This window comes from Acyrthosiphon pisum, chromosome A1, assembly GCF_005508785.2.
Source record: "Acyrthosiphon pisum isolate AL4f chromosome A1, pea_aphid_22Mar2018_4r6ur, whole genome shotgun sequence".
NCBI classification, from domain to species: Eukaryota; Metazoa; Arthropoda; class Insecta; order Hemiptera; family Aphididae; genus Acyrthosiphon; species Acyrthosiphon pisum.
The window spans coordinates 100,049,524-100,070,405 of record NC_042494.1 but is presented as its reverse complement, the minus strand read 5'-3'; the positions used below and the strand labels follow the sequence as shown (position 1 = coordinate 100,070,405).

The 20,882-nt window shown below is 31.5% G+C and overlaps 1 protein-coding gene across 1 annotated transcript in view; it reads left to right on the top strand.

The window, feature by feature from the left end:
- Positions 1–20,882, top strand: part of LOC100169536 (centaurin-gamma-1A) — a 58,757-nt gene that overhangs the window by 8,983 nt on the left and 28,892 nt on the right. The window contains exon 2 of the mRNA XM_029487893.1: positions 15,769–16,001. Coding sequence (XP_029343753.1) covers positions 15,769–16,001 — 233 coding nt within the window. The remainder of the gene's footprint in view (positions 1–15,768; positions 16,002–20,882) is intronic.

Genomic DNA, 20,882 nt, shown 5'->3' with positions numbered 1-20,882 from the left:
ATATTAAGCATACAATTCCTTTTGGGGGTTGTTTTTTTCGGTTTATTCGCTGCCGAATGCCGATAGAAGCACGTAAACATGATACACAGTGAGTTGAATTATGTATTTATCATTGTCTCGGCGGTCTTCTGTTTTATATTCGAACACGCGCACCTAACGTCAAAAACCCGCAGTTACAATTTTAAGTGGGTAGATAAAAAATTATATGAGAAAAAACAAAAGTTATTACAACGCTACAGGTATTACCATTGTATACTATATAGGTAGTGTAAATTCCTGCTTATCACTATTCAAAATAATGTGTTGTATACATATAATGCAATTCACTTTCTTTATCCCGAAATATATATCATTTATAATATATCTTACGCATACCTATATATGCATACCATATGGAATATGGATATTATATAATAATTCTGTGTCTTTTAAACATATTGCTCACATAGATTAGAACTAATATCCCTTCTTCTTTTTAACCATAGACCTGCAATTAATAATACTTATAAATAAACTAAACTCCTAAATCATAATGCAGTTGTTAAATTTTCAACCACTGTAGGTATATAATACAAAAATTACGGACGATAGCTAATGCAGTGAAACATCACGCTACTGTTGTGTGTAAAGCTTTAGTTACGCCATATCATACGGTATTCTATATGGTTCTATCTGCTGCAATACTGCCTAATATAATGAATAACCTATATGTATATAGGTAGTACCTATATAAAATAAAAAATCTCCTCGCCGCTTTCCGGGCTGTAAATCGTGCGCCGAATCATTAAACTGCCCACTTCCGGTGCGTATATATACAGTTTTTTTTCAATTTCGTCCCCAGCAACAGCAGAAGCACGCGCGTTCCTAAAACCGTATAACCGCAGTGATCGCTTGCGCATTTATTTATACATATTACATATATAATACCTATATAATACGCATGTGAATACACAATAGGCTGTGGTGGTAATATGAACCCTGCAATTCATCGCGCACAATTATATATTATATATATTATATATAACTCGCTCTTTTAGTATTTTTTTGCGTCTCGCCACTGGTTTTTTTCTCCCCATTCTGTTCCTTTCAGTTGGAACTATTGGTTTTATATCGAACCCAGCTCGCGTTTCGGCTACGTGTATTTTATGTTATACATATATAAATAATAATCGTTATTTTCTTACGTATATAAATATAACATTATAAGTTCTGCATCCCTGCAGCTCGCAACTATATATAAAATGCACAACATAACCCGCGGACTCCTCTGATTTCGGAGAAAATTAACCGTTCGTTTTAAATTTCCCAACCAGACGCATCAATATATACCTACGTCGTACATATAACATAACATATACTATCGATACATAGGTGTATACGCGTGACGAGAATCGAAATTTAAGTTTTTCATGGTGTCGTTTGTAATAGTTCTGTAGCGTAAATACATAATAATATATATACTGTGATGTTTTTGAAATTTCGTGTGACGAAATCTAGGGGTGGGGGTGTCGATCGTGACAACTTTACGCAATTCCTCCGTCGTGTTTGAGATACGAAATTTGAAAGACCTCGCAGTAATTGTGTGAGTATATTCCTATACATTCTAAACTATATCTATATACCTACGTATTTTCAGAAGCAGCAAATAGATAGATGGTGTGTATAGGAAAGAGCGGAAAAAGTGTTTTTTTCTATACACCCGTATTTGTTCGAGATTTTGGTAGAAAAGTTTTCGCCTTCGTTTCCACGTTCGTACTTATGTGCACACACACATACACACACGCATATATACCTATGTATATCCGTCATCCCGTCTCTGTTTATTATACAGGGATAAAGAACTGCTCTCACGCTCTTTGAGCATTCCGGTCGTAAATTTTCAAAATCGTCCGGTTTACCTGCATTATTTTTATTTTACGTTTATTTTTAGTGGGGAGAGGAGGAGGTTTCTCATGTTCTTTAACGAGCGTATAAATTTTTTTTCGTAAACTGTTCTGTCGTGTGCTTATAGGCGGCGAGCGGCAACGATTGTAACTTAGCAACAATAATAACAGAACGAAATGAAAATAAACCGTAAATCGATGCGAAGCCTTTAAAACATTTACATTTTCCTGTGCAATATAATTCCCATGTAATTTAATAATGCGTATATTATGTATACAGCGTACTACGCGACGTGTAATAATATTATATAGGTATTCATACAACAATGACTACGTGCGACCTAGGGGAGGCGGGACCTGGAGAGGAGTGAGCATTGGTGAGGGGGTGGTGGCTGGTAGTCGAGGTCGTGAAGTATATACTGTTGGCATTGTTGCTATCGTGTTTTTATTATTATATTATATTTTTTTGCTTTGCTTTGGTTTTTTTTTTCTTTTATCGTCAGAGAAGAAACTGAAAGTCATACACATAAGATATATGCGAAGAGAAACGGTGGCGCGAAGAAATAATAACCACAACTAGGCGGCGCGTGGTGTATAATAGGTACCCTCTCGATTTCACGACGGCACAATTCACTGTTTGAAATACGCGTGTTGCGTGTATAATAATATATGTGTAAAAGTACAAGGTGATTTTTGTTTCTCATCTAGAGAATATACGATTCGTTTTTCTTAAACCCGCACTGTTATTATATCCGCGGTGTTTTCAAACAAAATTTCATAATATAATATATAGATACCTACCTTTATTAGGATTTTTGCGCGTACACATATTTTAGCCTTAGGTTTACTTTATGAAACGGATATCATAAAACTCTACTGCTGCTACCGTACCTATACTGACTATCTTCGAATGAATTCTGTAGGTATATGTTTTTACGTTTGTATTTTGAAATGTGTATATACCTACTAACAATGAGAAAATGCGAGAAAACAAACATATTTAATGTATCGACTATCATCATTGCGAACCAATACGGTTTATTATTAATATAGGTAGTAACGCATTTACCTGAAGTTATACGATTCGAGCAGCACCGTTAAAATTTCAACGATGGGTAACCCGACTAACGATGACTATAATAATACACTATATATACACTGTACCTGTATAATATATCCTCCTCTTACATAAACCATTTAAGCGTTTTTAAATAATAAATCGATACCTATCTAAACTTACTGTTGTATATAGATCGTACCACATTATTATACACATTATACCGGCAATAATATATTGGATGCTTCGGAAGGCGGTCGTTATTGCTTGTAAATGTGTACATACCTATAAGTTGTAACGATCGTTGGCAGTATTTGAAATTTGAAATTTTTTTTTCTCGTGTTGGAAAAAAATGAAGTCCCTCTGTACATAAGTATTATGTCATTGCCTGTCGACCAAATTTGAATTGTAAATATATATCTCAGTATTATATATTTTTTGTGTATAAAGTATGTACAATATACATATTATATATGCGTGCTCATTATTTTATTATAATACTGAAACTAATTTCGGGGTTCGCTTAGGTTTCTTTTTGGTCGTGGGAAAATAACCGCAAACCGAGGTGTTTCTCGTAGTAAGTTTGTCTATGGACTGCAGTGTCCACGTTTTCTCAACTCTCATACTTGTGTGTTTACATATATACGCGTGTGTCCCCGTTGTGCGATGACTCTTTTTCCATTGTTAATATTTTTGAAAACCTGCAGCAGTCACGATTAATATAAAGTTTAGTGTATAACGTTGGGGGAATTAAAAATTTTGTTGTTCGTGCTTCTTAACAGTTCAAGATAACTTGCAGTTTTTATAGAATATACTCGTGTAAATATTTTATAAAGTGAACCATTATCAATTAGTATACAGTGCTTACGCATAAATTCCAAATAATAAAATTTCTAAAACATATATAAAACAATAATTAATAAACTATATGGGAAAACATGGTGATCATCGGTATTTTAATAATTATTCAGCGTCCAGCTGATTGGAGTAAATTCAGAAATCAAGTAGGTCATTATTTTTACAATATTATAGATATAAATAACGTAATATCTGTTAGGTACTCATCTATTTTGGAGCGTGTCAAACGGAGTTCAGTTATATTTTGTCAAATTGCATTTAACTAAATTTGAGTTTGAAAAAAAATTGTTTTCAATTCAAACAAGCAAACTTATGCATAGGCGAAGTATAACATTTTTTTTTCGATAAAAGTTTCTGATATTAATTGTTATTAAAAACAAATTACAAAAAATGTATTAACTCCCAAAAATCCTACCAAAATGTGTTATGCTTTGTTTAAATAAAGAAACGTAGTGTAGAAGTGATGGCGTGTATATTATAGACGAAGTATATTCAAAGGGTTACAATAGATATTTAACATTTTATAAGCATGTTGGTGGCTGGAATAGTTGTGAGTATATTATAGTATATATTGTGTAAAATAATGACAACCTGCCGAGTGTACTGCGCGTATCGTAGAATAACGTTTTGTGATGTCATTGCAACCACGGACACTTAAAAATCAATCCACTTTCAAGATCGCGTGCAAAATATTATATTTGCCATATATCTGCGTGGTCGCGTGCGTCTGTTAAGGACTTAGGGTCACTCTATACATATTACACAACATATTATTATCGGTTGTATATTTAATAATTTATAAGAACGCCAGTTGTGGTGCAGTACCATGCAAGTATAGTGTATAATAATATTATGTCACTGTATGCATTATAGGTACCTATAGTATTATTTTTTGCAGTTTATATAGAACGTCGATGACGGTTTCCTGCAGTCAAAGTATTTGATAACAATATTAGAGTTTTCCATAAATATTGCATACATAAGATGCGCCATTAGGTGTGACAATATGTGCATCTTATATAGGATGATTATTTTATCAAATAACACTCGATAGTTATCTTGAAAAGTATTAACTTTTCTCCATTTTTTTTTAAATTTCGAAAATGTTATTATACTTTTATTTTTCTATTCATTGATTAAACTCAAACCACTATCAATTTTTTATTTCCAACCTACACTAAAATTATAAATATTTGTTTTTTTTTAATTTTCTCTTATCTAAAATTTTCAGTTGGCGAGATATAACTGCTCAAATTTTATCTTTTTAGGAGTTATTTATTTCAGTGCCGTGACTAAAACCTTTATACTTGCGTATATAATATTATTACACTGCAGTATGAATTGGTGTTTCCTGTAGATCTGACAATATATATATATATAATTTCAGTAGTCAAATTGTCAGATCATATTGTGATACATCATAACTGTAAATATAGTTTTAATATGTTTTTCGAACGCCTTTATTTAAAAAATAAATAAAAAGTCTACTCATATTATAGCGAAACAATTGCAATCGCTGGCAATACTATTTCTGATTTCGTTTACCACTTGCTCTCGTATCACGCGTAGTATATAATATAGGTAGGTAGGTATAATATATATTTGTTATTATATTTGTTATACGCAAGTGAGAAGGTGAAATTCTTGAAGATTTAAATGGGAATGGCGCGTGCAGGATTGCATATTACTCAACTTGCTTAACGCACAGTTGATTGATTACGTATTAAGGTCCTTATAAACGCATGACGTCTCTATACACATATGATTAAAGCTTATTTTCTAAATTAAATTATGTTTCTGTTCTCGTAATATGATCTACAGTATTTGTACATATTGGTATTATAAGTTGAAATTTATCGTACATATGCCCCGTTATATGTACCTTAAAATATCATGTCTTACACAAGTCGGAGGGATCAAATAATTATCATTTTTATAATATTATATATTAATATTAAATTTTAAGTTTCGATGTATAAATATTAAATATATTGATAAACGTATACATTTAAAACATGATATTAGTTTAGGTACTCTTTATTTTTACTAATGTTAATAATCAAAAAATGATTATTATAATTTATTTTAATACCTATATTTATATGTTAAATTAATAACTATTTTTTACCTGTCGCAAGTGTTGAGAAGTACATATATGTAGATGAGACTCCTGGGCGTATTTTATTTCGTGTAATATGCTGTGTAATTATTCCTGTTTTTGGGAAATAAATTATTGTTATAGTTTAGAGGGGGTGTTTTGGAGATTTGAGTTTCAAGTTTGCAGCTGTGGTACACTGGTACTTAAGTATATACATGATAGCGTATATACACGGTATTAATCATTTATGCTGTATTATTATCATAAAACTGCAGTTTTCGATTCTATCGCGCCAAGGCGGTTTGTAAATTAGAAAAATGCAGGTACGCTTGCGTATGATATGTATAGAACTATAGACAACCGGCCTGTACCTATGCAGAGTCGCAACGCATACAGTCTCTGTAGTCTGCATTCACCAATATAGCTAGACAATAGACATCGTTATGCAAATTTTAAACATAAAAAAAATCTGCGAGACGATTCGATAATATAATATGCGCGTGCACCTATTTATCTGATGGCGCCGCCCGCCGCCAATGAAGTAAAAAATAAATTTAAAACAACTAATTATTACAAGTGCAACACATAGTAAAATCGAGTCGTTACGTCATTTTTGTTTTTAAAACAATTTTTCTCCCTATCTTTGTCTCTCTCCTAGTTATGACCATGTGCATATACTTAAAAGTTTATTACTCGCAATACGTATAATACACACTCGACCGGTATCGCCCTTTACCCGCGTCGCTTAAATTGACGCACCCCGCGTGCTCTCTTTTGTATGTCTGAGTATATATTATATATTATTATGTGTTGTTTTTATATATGACGAACAAAAGCTGAGTATAATATAATAGTCTGGATAGTCTTTATATTTGTGTGTGTGTCGCCTTTTACTCCCCTATGCGCACGGGCAGTAGTTCGAATCGCGCGGTGACTCATCGCCTGCGGACTAAAAGCCAAATAATAATAATACGACTATATAGTGATATAAGGGTACGGAGTATACAGAGAATTTCCAATGTCACGTGACGAAGTCGGTGGAGATCGCATATCATTGTTATGTTGTTATGTATACGAACTCTGCTGTTGACTAATCTAAAAGCTCCTGCACCACACCATTATGCAACTTTTCAAGACCCTGTATAGTGTATATACGCAGCGGTGAAGCGCCCTCGAGGCATAAGGGTTGTGTATGTTGTAAACACTCTGTATGTATTATAATAATTATACACCCGTGCCCCGTCGGCGCATTATTCTCATATATATATATATATATATATACACCATCTCTCCCATCAAACGCGTGTGATCGATAAGACGGTTGTGACAGCAGTTATATAATATTATATAAATATATAATATACAGTATATAGTATATATATATATATATACAGTAAAACCTCTCTATAACGGAATGGGACCAAAAAATTTTTCCGTTATAGGGAGACTAAAATATACAGTACATAGGTTATTCGGGAAAGTTGGTATTTTCTGTTCTAGGGAGATTTTTGTCTTAATGGTCTTATAGGGTGTCCATCATAAAGAAGTTTTACTATGCATATATATGTGTGCAGTACCATCCGGGAATTGTGAATGAATATTGACCGACGCAATGATTTTTCATAACGCCACAACGTTTTACTTAAAATTCACAAACACAACCTAGTATTTTTTTTCAGCTGGATCTAAAATCCACACAATTATTATCGAGCAATTAAATCCGTTTTTCCGGATAGGCGGAATTACAGTGATATTCCTAGGGGGAGGCTCCAAAGCCTACACTTTTATTACAAATTAGATCTACGTATAGTAATTTTCATTCACTCTACTTACTATTTCGTTTCGTTATAAAACCAATTGCCTATTACAGGGATTACATTCCCCTATTTTTGCGTCTGTATTTAGGTAATGAATGCATTAATTAGTATTTATATATTATTATATTATCAATTATTGCAGGCAACGGCTCTAATAATTAACGTAAAATAATTTGGTGAACATAAATTAAAAAACGCTTATTTTCTATTTATTAAGGTTTCAACTTCAATGATTATTAGCCAGTCATGTAAAATGCTACTTTGGTGTTTTTTTAGATTTTTAGATTTTTAGCATTTAATTTACCTTTATGTTGCAAGTATATAATATATTTTTGTGGGTATTACATTATGAGTATTTAATTATGAACACTATCCCCGTGTTGTATTATAAATTATTATATCAATTGTATATATTTATACATTTAGGTCAAACAACAACAATTATAGGTGTTCTTATATATTTAAAAAAATTATACCAACGCATCGCTAATGTCGTTAGGGATGTCCAACGTGTTTAATTATGTTTAACTCGCAGTTATACGCATAATTTCATTATAATTTTTTTTTAGCCCATTGATATAAACTGGATACCTATACTAGATATGCAAATATTAAAACTTCTTTCAAATATCGTTTGTTATGATTTAATATTATTACTGTTATTTAATAATATTATATTTACCATTTATTATTTACATAATATACTTGCGTGTGCAGTTATTTGAGTATAAATACAACATAATATATCCATGGATAATGGACAGATACTACTGTACAGATATTTACGACTAGGTTTTGATACGTCAGCACGTAACTGAATCAATTGTATAATTTGAATTTACAATAATTATGATATGGCATTTTATCGATACGTGTCATCAATATTTATCGTATTATGCGATTTATATTTTATTAATGTTCGTGCGAAAATATAATAGTTATACTATAATATTACGCCAATATAGATATCTATACACATTTCCGCAGCCTATATCAGGATGGAATTTCGATCGAAACCTTTGGTCATGGCGTGTCATAAATATAACTCTTTTTATACTATTGTAGAATACTGTCATAGCCTACATAATATGCCGCAAACGGACGGAAATCCGATTTCACATTTTAATTAATGCACTATAAATAATATTATATTATATAGTTGGCGTTTTATATGCCACGTTCGTAAATCTCCGTGTAATGTAAATACTAAATACTTTTTTTTAAATTTAATTTAATTTCTACTAGTTTTTTTCAAGTCATTCACTAAACTCAAAGATTGCTTGACTTTTTCATAAATCACGACTAGAATACTCTCCGAGTTTAATCGTGCGTGTCGTTTATATATATTTGAGAGTATTCCGCGAAATACGCGTTGACTTCCGATTTTAATGGTAACAAACATACATTATTTTTATTTGCATCGTTTATGTAAACGATAATCAATGATCTCGGTAAAGCGGGCGGCACTTTTCAATATTCGCTCCATATTCGATGACGACTGATCAGGTCGACACTCGACTCACTCACTCTACATAAATTGTTAGATAAGTCTATATGATAATTATACAATCGTTCCCCTAAAGTCTAAATACTAATTATTACCAACACGATTGTCGTATATGACGTCGTGTTCGGTGAGCGTTTAACATTTGTTGCCCCTAAAATCGGAGGCGTTGCTTTCCGGTTGCTTACGCAGGGTGAGCTGCCCTGTAGCGTATGTACATACTACGTATGTATTATTAGGCGTATGTTTAGTCCGTTCGTCCAACGTTTCGCCAAAAACCGCTATGGTTTCCGTCGTCGCGTAATAATATAATATTTTTAAGTATTTAAAAGTATGCCGTCCGACGTATAGGGGCTTTGCGGGCATGTTCGCCCCACAATGAAACGAAATCCTATATTATGATTACCTATTATTGTCTATCCGCTTCCGTCATCCGATACGTGATGTACGATGTGCGTGGGAAAACATGACCTTGAACAACGGCGTGTGTTACCGCATACTATATACCCAGTATTGTGTATTATAACAACAAACGAGCTGTGTATTCGTGATTTGGAAAACGCGCATAAATAATAAACGACTTTATTTTTTGCGTAGCTGTATAATAACAAATAATTATAATATGTATATTGTGTGTATTTTTTGACACATGTCGGATTTTAGTCTAGCGCGAAGCGTGTTAATTTCAACACACACACAATCATGAATGATCATCATTACTCACAGATGCTCGAGCTTAAACTGAAGTGGATGCGTGTGGAGAACGCGGATTTCAATCTTAAAAAAAAGTTACTTTAGCCACTTTTTAATAAATAATACAAAGTATTTTGCGATAAAATAATCCCTCTGTATATGCGTATTACATACTAACGTGTTACATACGTTTTTATATTTTGTTTTATTATCTGATCTATTAAATGTGTGCGATTTACGTTGTAAATATAGCCGATATAATATATACTCACTTAACACCCTCTGCTCTCCCTTCCATTTTCACCGCGACGGCCAAAACTCGTAGGCTAACCGTTCGCATGTATATATATTATAATATATGTAATGTCCTCTGTGTCTGCCAGGTGTATTATACTGTACATGTTGTATAATATTGGCCTGCTGCTGACAATGATAACGTTTTTATTTATTTTGGAATATCTTACTATAGACCGCGGCTTATAATAATAATAATATATTATTCAAAAAATAATAGGTACAGCAATATATTATATTATAATATTATATGACATAAGCGGGGACGCATGCGCGATAAAATCGGTCGGCCGTTTTGTTTTTATAGAACTCTACAACCACCTGCAGTACTGCTCTTATCTCGTCAACTTTAGGACGAATTGTAGTGATACCGGTAATGCGAGTGGATTATGAGCTACATAATGCTCTGCGTATACGGTTTGGTCGAGTACTCTTTATTGTTATTATTGTATATATATATATATATATATGTATATATGTATATATATGTATATATGTATGTCCCACCAGTCGCGCAATTCTTTTATTCCGTCCGTGGATGCGTACTTCAGGAAAAGACCGTTTATTTATTTTTCAAATCCAAACTCACTGAGCGTGGGTATACCGTATACTTAATACTGTATCTATGTAGAATACCACTCTATGTGTAATACTGTTGTCTATGTATGTGTGTGTGTGTGTGTGTGTGTGTGAGAAAGAGAGAGAAATCGTCGTTCGCGTGTGGTTTGTGCGCCGCCGGAGGATTGGTCAGTGGTAATAAAAAAAAAATAAAACGTTGGCGCGGAACCGGCATCTCAACGATTTTTCGTAAAAGAAACCGGTTATCTACTCACACACACACACACACATACACCTAAATCTTCTACAAAATATATCTAAGTGTAGGTACACGTTTAGCGACGAGCGAGGCCGCTTCGATATAACGCATATTGTGTACAATCCGTGTGCCTCGTGTTCTCCTCTTCGACGCACCCAACCATGGTCCAATCTGGGTGCAGTACTAACCATAAAATCGTGTGTGCTCGTTGCCCCTTGTCAGTTCGACATTGAGATAGGTGTATTGGCGACGACCGAGTGATTTTTTTCGTTTTTCCGCCCTTATGTTTTCCATATTTTCCGTAAACGTTGATTGACACCGCCTGCTACTTACAGGCAAACCGGCAACACAATATGTAGGTTTTTTTAATCAAAAAATATATATTTTATTTTTATTTTATATATATTTTAAGCATCTTGGAGTGCATAATATATAGTCATAAACAAATTATTTTTTATAAAAATGTTGTTGCATATTATATTATTTATTTATCATCTATCTGCCCTTTATTGTTTTGATCAAACAATAAAAACGTATTATAAAATTGTAATGCGTTAACTCAAACTATAAAAAAAACTTTAATTGGCTTAAAAATGTATAGTATTGTAGCCTGCAGTGACCCAGAGTCATACAGGATCATTCCGCGTGAAGCCCGAACTTTCGTCTTGTTCGCTTACACACAGATGTATAGGGACACCGTGGAAAGAGTAGTGCGTGCATAACTTCTCATCACCGGATCTGGTCTGATACGTATTTTCGTGACATAAAAGGGTTATGTTCATTATAGTGTTTGTCGTGGAAACTGGTTATATATAGGTATAATACAATACTGTAATAGGACGTCGATGGCACGCGCTCTCGCACACGCCTATTATATATAGGTACATAATATTATGTATAGCGACGATTTATAACGTCGTCATCTTATGTACCGTTTTGATCATTTATTGTACCGGCAATCTGCTGCAATTTTTCGTAGATGCATAACATACTGCATTCTCCTGATGACGTTTACGCGCGCTTTTATTTATTATCATATCGACCTTGGAATTTTACTTACAACAACCGATTTTTTATAATATTACGTAATATATTTCGGTTCGACTGCACGTCCCACATATCATCTGCATGCCGACATTTCGGGTATATCAAACTGACATCGTCGAACCAGTGTTTACGTGCGGCTGCGCAAGCTGAGATTTAGTCGTAATTATTTTAAGAGGGCTTTCATTTTTAAATAAAGTTTGCTTTTAAGTAGGCAAACCAATACATACCCTTCCCATTTTTTTTTTTTTTTTTTGAAATAGTTTTGTTCTTTTAGTCGTAAACATGACAATTAATAATAATTTAACATACAACTACAACAGCAAAAAATCATAAATGTGCCAATTGTGCTTAACTTTTTTCACTTCCGGAATGAGATAGTTATGGGCTTATGGCCAAAGATAAAACGTTCCAATATTACTAGGAGTGCTCGAATTGACAAAAATTAAAGTAGGGAACTCTGTTTGCTTTTAAAAAAGAGTATCCCCCTCACGTTTAAACCGTGGGAATCTAAATATACCACTAATTTCCCCTATTTTTATTGTATAAACAATTTTTATAAATAATCAATGAAAATCGTGGAAAAAGTATATTTTGCTAATTATTTTATAATAAGATTATTCGCTAAAATTTCCAAAAAATAAGTTAAAGTACTCTCCCCCCCCCCTTTTGTCCTCTCGAATTCAAGCACATATTTCAAGCTTTAAAATAATTATATTTGTGATATTTTTAGTTGCTGGGGAATTATTTGAGGGGGATAGGCCCCAGTATAAGTTCCTCCCAGATCTCCACATAAAAGTAACATAAATATTTTACTGCGGTGACATGTGGTATTAATGCAATTGTAATAATTTAGTAGGTAATCGTTCAATAGTCATAAATATATTTATTCGATAATCGTGGTTTGCCGCATCTGCAGGTGAAAGACTCAATAATATTATGTAAATGCAAGACATAATGTATACTGATATTCCTACTTTAGTATTACAAACATAACGTACATCGTCCTATATACCTACATGATATATTTAGGTAGGTAGTATTTGTCGACCACCGTTAAACACCCAGTTAATTTATTCATGACAATTTGCAGCATAACCGCTGCCGCTAGTCCGACGTCGTCGTGTTATTATCGTTTTGTCAACACACTATTATACGCACAAGGCTAACCCCCATGGTATAATTTGCAATTGCCCTATATAAATAATTATGCGGGTGATTTTTTTTTTTATATATTTTATTATCTATCAGTTTTAACAGTTTTCTCTCTAAAATTCTTAATCTCCGATTTAACCTGTATGGTTCCTAATACTGTTTTTGTATTTAACGTCCTTTAAATACGTTAACGGTGCAGTTTAGCTTATCTATATATATATATATATATATATAAATAAATACAGTCTATTTTTTATATCTTTTTTTTTTATTATTATCTGTTAAGGCTTTTTTTATATCGTTTAGTAATCTCCAGTTTATATAGGAATTATTTTCTTCACCACTATACAGCACCCAGATTACAGCTTATACTCATAAAAATAATAATGATCAATTATTTGCATATTACCCATGCTAAAGAAAATCACAATAAATATATATTAGAGAAAACTAAAAATGTGTTAGTAAAAATTAAAATAGGTAGAGAAAGAAGTTTTTATAATGTATTATTTATAGAAAAGTGTATTTGTACTTTTTTTAAATATATCTTATTGTTTATGTTTTATTTTAATTTTATGCAAAAATATTTTATATTTATTTTTACACTATAACTCAGTATTATATGGCGTAATTTTTTTATTTAATTTTAAATTTATCCCCTCTTATGGCGTTTATTTTTCTATCTATTTTATTATAATCTTTGTATTATTATTCGCAACAAAATGTTTTATTCGCAAAATTATCTATTTATACAGTGTTTTTGTATATCTTATACTTAACACTCGTCATCAGTCGACCGGTTTTTTGTGCAAATGTTGTAGTTTTCACATTTTGCATATTTATTACATACTATATTATTAATATCATCATTTATATATGTGAGTAAACATGATATTATATTACTAATACAATATATTTATATGTTTTAAAATGTTATACTAACCTAAACCTATTTCCTGTCGAAGAAGAATTATTAGTTATTACGCAAAAACAATTGATAATTAATTGTTGTCATAATTTGAATGAATAATAACATATATTAGTGTAGGTATTATATACGGGTATTGTCAGTACGAAATAATATACTACGATTTTGGATTGCTGTCTTAAAAAAAAAAATTCAGGTGCAGCGCATTGGTGAAGTAAGGATAGGGCAATATATATAATAAATATATAGTGATGTATATTATAGTATATTATTACAGCGTTGCTTTAGATCGCCAGCGTGGAGCCGTTGTATGGTGTATAGTATTATCGTATATACAAAATAATATAACATTAAAGTGTTTTTACATAAAAGAACTGTAAACTGTATTTTTTTTTTATATACACACATTAACTGTTCGGGTTTCTCGCGACATTTTGCCAGTTCAATTTCGTGTAGCTGATGGTTTTTAAACACACTGTATCGGAACATAATATTATTATAATATAATATCGTAAGCGGTGGGTCGTGTTTTCGTTGCTTACAAACATTAATCATGGATACACGCATATTATAATATATTGTGGTAGGTCCCACATTTGACGTGTGTAATGGAAACACGACAGGTGCGTGGCATAAAAACTTCAAATGATCGATTGGTTTCCAAAAACGACGCGACAGAAATATTATAATGACCGCTATTTAAAATCGACGAGGGGGACGGAACTTTTTTGTTTGACGCAGCAGCAAACACGGTCGTTTTCTAAAGGTTATAAATATTAATTAATATACAAATGAAACTGCGCTGTAATAAACCCGATTATAAAAAAAAAAAAAAAATTAAAAAAAACAAACTATTATATCATTATTGTATTCATATATCATTTCAACACAAACCCATTTCAGTTTTTGATTATTTAATTCGATTGATTATATTGAATTTATTTTCATTACCTACACAAGAATTGATTATATTTTGATAGTAACAATACATTTAAAAATGTGTGTTTTATAATATAGGTACCTACTGCGTTTTTGTTTAAATGATTTTAATTTATAACAAAGTCGTGTGCTCAGTGTCGACGTGAATACCAATATGCATTATAGGTACCTAATATGGTATGATAAATCATAATAGTTGTATTGGGTACTCGTTTCTTTTTGATCTACAATATTATGAAAAAAAAAAAAAATTATAATATTTTATATTTGTGATGATTGTATGAACTAATAATATAACGGTTTAATTCAACCACGAATAAGTTTGGATATTAAATTGTTTGGTCTTAAAATATAGTCAGATTATTATAATATATAATTAACATGACTACATGCATGAGGCTCAAATACTCAATAGCAGTTGCAACCATTAAAAAATAATGAACTCGTCATATTATTAATAATCAAATTGTCGGCATTTCGCCAAATACGTTTATAATATAATTAAGTACCTGCTTAATAATGCAGTTTATGATGAAATATTATAATATATTTTAATGCGCGCTGTTCAATATTATGTGTTGTACACTATAATTGTATACGACACGATAAGATGAAATATTACACTGTAAAACCTATATACATATATACTAATGTAAACTTTTCTTTTTCTTTTTTTCATAGATTCGTTTGTAAACAGTCAAGAATGGACGTTGTCCCGATCAGTTCCGGACTTGCGCCTGGGCATTGTTGGTTCACTTTCGTCCGGCAAATCGGCGCTGGTTCACAGGTACCTGACCGGATCGTACATGCAAGAAGAGAGTCCAGAAGGAGGTCGATTCAAGAAAGAGATATCCGTGGACGGCCACAGTCACCTGTTGTTGATCAGAGATGAGGGTGGTTCTCCAGAGTCACAGGTTAGTTTGTATACTTATATTATCATAATTGGACGACGATTATTTTCTCATAGAATCCGGCTACAGCGGTCCGTGGTTGTAATGCATATTATCATGCTGCTAAAACGGTGAACTGAATAAAAATATATCTATAGGTATCAATTACAATCGTAACAATATCGTGATTATCATGTCGAAAATTGTAAGATAATCAATTTTTCTTGTGTTAACTGTTACACGAATGTTTCTTAGAATATAGATTTAGTATTGTACATGAAAAATCTATAGTTTGTCTCCTCTAAAATGTTACGAAGTTCCGACAATGTGCATGTGTATTAGGCGTGTCCCTTGATATTTATCGTCGTACTGTATATTTTATAATATACATCATGATGATCGTCTCGGCCGGGTCCTCGTCATTGTAATTTCGTGTCCAGGAATTTAGTTTACATACTGTAATAAAACAGTGATATAATAGTTGCACAGTATACTAGAATGTGTATGTATATATTTACTATACAAACAGCCCGAAAACGTTAATCTACTTTGCGGCGGGGGTGGCGTGTTCTCAGCGGAAGTAGTCGTTATTGCGTGGAGTCGAGGGGAAATCCGGCTGCTCTTAAATTCGACGCAATCACGCAACGATAATTCGACCGGCGGTTGCGATTTTCCAACGTGCGGAGTTCCATCTATGTGTATATATATCTAACAAATCATGGTGTTGTACATATATCATCGATACAACATCGGAAAAACACGATATAGTACCTTCTTTATCAGTAGAAAAAACAAACCTGTGTACAAAAAATAGGTTTTTATGGTATTTATAAATTTAATAAAAAAATATGCCATTATTAGGTAAGGCAAAATAATTTTTGGTAAGACTCATGCCCTCTAATCCACTTTAAACTATCATGCACATTTTATGGCGCGAAAACTCTATCATGATGGTTCATGACATTTCGTGACAGCTACTATTTTTTTTTTATACTATCAAATTTTCCTTACGGAGACAGGGTCTATTTAAACCATATCATGATATGAGCTGTTACAATAGTGATTTGTTGATTTTATAATCGATATATTTTGAGTGTAATTTACTTATTACTACTATGTACGATACACCTATATAGATTTCCCATATAATTGTAATTTATCAAATTTGTATATTGTCACTATGTATTATAAATATTATTATACTTATAATGTATATTGAATATTCAAATAATTAAATCAAATTATAAATTTTTTATGTGAATAGAGTGATCAATAAAATTATTTTCTTTTTAAGCTTATTTTTCTAAAAATATAAACGTTATTTTATAAAATTAACATCTGAACTCCACATCCCCCCACACTTATGCGTCTCTGGATTAAGTAAATTTCTTTGATTGGAATAAAACATTTTTACTTAAAGTTTGAAGTTGGTACTTTGCATGACCGAAACATTTTTACTATTTTTTTTTTCATATATACCTACCTATTCATATAACCTACCTTATGTTATTTCCATTGTTATCCCGATTCCGATCATGAAAGTAAATGAAATAGGTGTATAGGTTGTTATTCAAAAAAATGTGAAAACCCCTATGTAGTATATAGTTATTCGATTTACTTAAGTACTATAAATTTATACTTCAAAGAGCTTTTTTTTTAAAAAAAAAACCCAATAATTAACTGGTAATTTGCGTAGCAATATTTAAATATTGATACTTCATTTATCTGTGTCGGCTATATTCCTATATACCTATATATATTATTGTGAATAAGAAAAAAACAATACGTTGTCAAAAATAAATTAAATCCTTCGCGATTTCTGTGTGTGTATAATATGTGTTATCGTCTTGCATATACCACGGTTTTGTTGATACCACTATTTATTTGGCCGTTTTCCCAATAATTATATTGTTATAATGTGATAATTATTATCGTGTTTTTCCTTCGGGTCTGGGCGAATTATAAAATATTTTTACCGTATTGTATCTAGACTTATATAATATTATATTTATAATCCATTGCAGAGACTTTCGACATGCCGTCTATCGCGTTTGAACTCAAGTCTCCGGAGATGACGCATGTGAACATTTTATAATAAACTATACACATATTATTATGTGATGTATACAAGAACGAATAATCTTCTTATGCGCGAAAACTTTCCGAACAAATTATTACAAGGGCGTGCGATGTTATACGCGGAGAACGGTATCGACTTTTTAATTTTTAATAAGATGATACATTCTGCAGTGCATATATATTATAAACACGGTAATACGGTATTCAAAGTCTCATATATCCCATAGGTGAAATAGATTAGTAAAATTCAATTTCCGAATATTTATGTAACGCATTCGAAGAAAATTACTTTTGTACAGGTATATAATGATGGAAAAATTTCTAAAATGTTGCTAAAAGCTCGATTTCTATTAATTTGATTGATAAACTAAACAATTCAAGTTCAAAATGTCTAAGATTTGAAACTTAAAATTGTATAATAAGTGTTTAATAATAAAGGTTTCAATACCGGATTCTAACAAAAAGAAAATATGATGGTTTAAACCTGCCTCATGACAGCTTTAGAAAGTGCAGCCGTCGCGTATTAGTAATTTAGTCGCTTCCACTCCCCTGTATTTATTAGGATGGGGTTATATTATTATTATTACGACTTATTTGCCACACAATCAGCGCAACATTTGTAATACCTATACACTACAGTTGTTCCATTCGTCGTGGTCGATGCTGCAGCGTTCGTTCGCCAACTATCGACTATATTAGATTGTTTCGCAACTGTCTAAGAACTAAGTAATTATAATACTTAATTTAACTTATACACGTGGCATACGTGTGCGAGGAGCGTAAACTATTCGTTTATAATAATATTAATAAGTAATAACATAAAGAACGGCGTCCGACACTACGACCTCCACTGTCTGTCTTACTGCGCATGTTTAGCGAATTTTTAACTGCGCACTTAAAGCACTGTAGTCTTAACGACGTTTTTGTCTAGAGGCCGTTAAGTTTTTCGCTCTCCACATTATTAAAAATTAATCATCTTGAAAAACGGTTAAGTGTGTTTGGCTACACTAATTGTATGATAATAAATTGAAAAAAGTATAGTCATAATGATATAGTTAGGTATAAATAGCTCGTTGTACATTTTATTAAAAATCGTACACATAGTCATTAAAATTCTGTCTTCACTATTTAAATATATGAATATACTAACAGTTTATAAATTACGATATAATTTAAAATAATTAGCTAATTAATCGCTAGAAATATGATTGATTAAGTATTTTTTTGGTCAAATTTCTCGTTTGTGTCTATGTATAGTTTGATTGTTTTAATTTTCTTTATCGACACATACTATAAGGTCCATTTCAATGGCCCCCCCACTTTCGAAATTTGAACTTCTGACCACGCCAAACGTTTGTGCAGAAATGTGCACCAGGTCCTGACGTTTGTGCACAAAAACTCCCAGCCCTATCCAAAAAACCAAGTGGGGGGGAGGGCATTGAAATGAGTCCTTCTTTTTTGAAATTTTAAACATTTGTCGTATTAATAAATATCGTTTAGGTACCTAATAGGTTTAATACTATTTTACTATTGCTATGTAAACATCTAGAAATAAAAGGGCAGTATATTAATAATATATTATATTTAAATATTGTATTATAATATGAATAATATAATAATATTATGTTTTAAATATTCCTAAGTTAACCTAACCTAAACTAACTGAGAAATTATCTGGGTGTTCCAACATGGTTCCCGACTTATAGCCCATTTACAGTGGGGGTGCCAGGGAAATGCCTGGACCCCCCACTTTTGAGTTCCGTAACCGGACCTGAGGCATTCGATTGTTTTTCGTTTGCTCTTGTTTGTTCCGAAAATTTCGATATTTTAGCCAAGTAGTTTAAAAAACCCAGTTTAATAAAAAAAGGTTTTTTAATTTTATATAGAATTTTTTATTAAACTCCTTTTTATTTCATAATGTTTTTTTTTCTTATAAAAAAAATTTTATTCGGATTTTTATCTAAATATTTCTTATATTTTATTTATTAAATATACATTTCCTATTTTAACCAGATAAAAATATAGATTCACTAGATATTATAAAAAGTATAGGTTTTTTAATGCTTAAAAAAAATGTAGATCCAATTAAAAAATGAATAACAAAGCCATTTTAATAAAAAAAAGTATGTTTTTTAAAAACAATTATTTTTTATAAAATAGAAATTTTAAATAAAATTTTTATAAATATACATTTTTATATTCAACCAAGTTTATTAGATGTTTAAAAAAATCTAGATTATTTAACATTATAAAACAGGTATTTTTACTCTTTTTTTAGATTCTGAGTGGAACGATGAATTTATTGATTTTACAATGTGTTTTTTTTTTTTTTAAATTTTTTTTTGTGTCTATGTACACGATAAATAGTCGAAATAATGCAACGATTTTCAACTTCAGTATCTTGTTCGATCAGAAAGTGAATATCGTTGGTGCATTGAGGAGGTCAAAATTTAAATTTCCCAGTAGTTTTCAAAAGCGCCGGGAAAAACAAAAGAAAAATTAAGGAAAAACGGGAATTTTTACGCAAAATCTGTTTTCGAGAAAATCGATTTTGGTTTTGGTGTAACTTTAAAACAAATGACCGTAGATACATGAAATTTTCAATGGTTGTTAACATTTCCATTTTCTATACACGATAAAATTTTCAAAATATTTTGATTTATTTTGAACTGTTTAGAGACATTTTCATTTTCCATTTTTTTTTTAGTTTTTTTTCTAAAAATATCAATAAAATTTTATTTGTTGGATAAAAAAGCTTGAAAATTTAATAGAAGGCTCCTAGTATATTGTTTCAAAGGCAGATGAAAAATATTAAAAATACGTTAG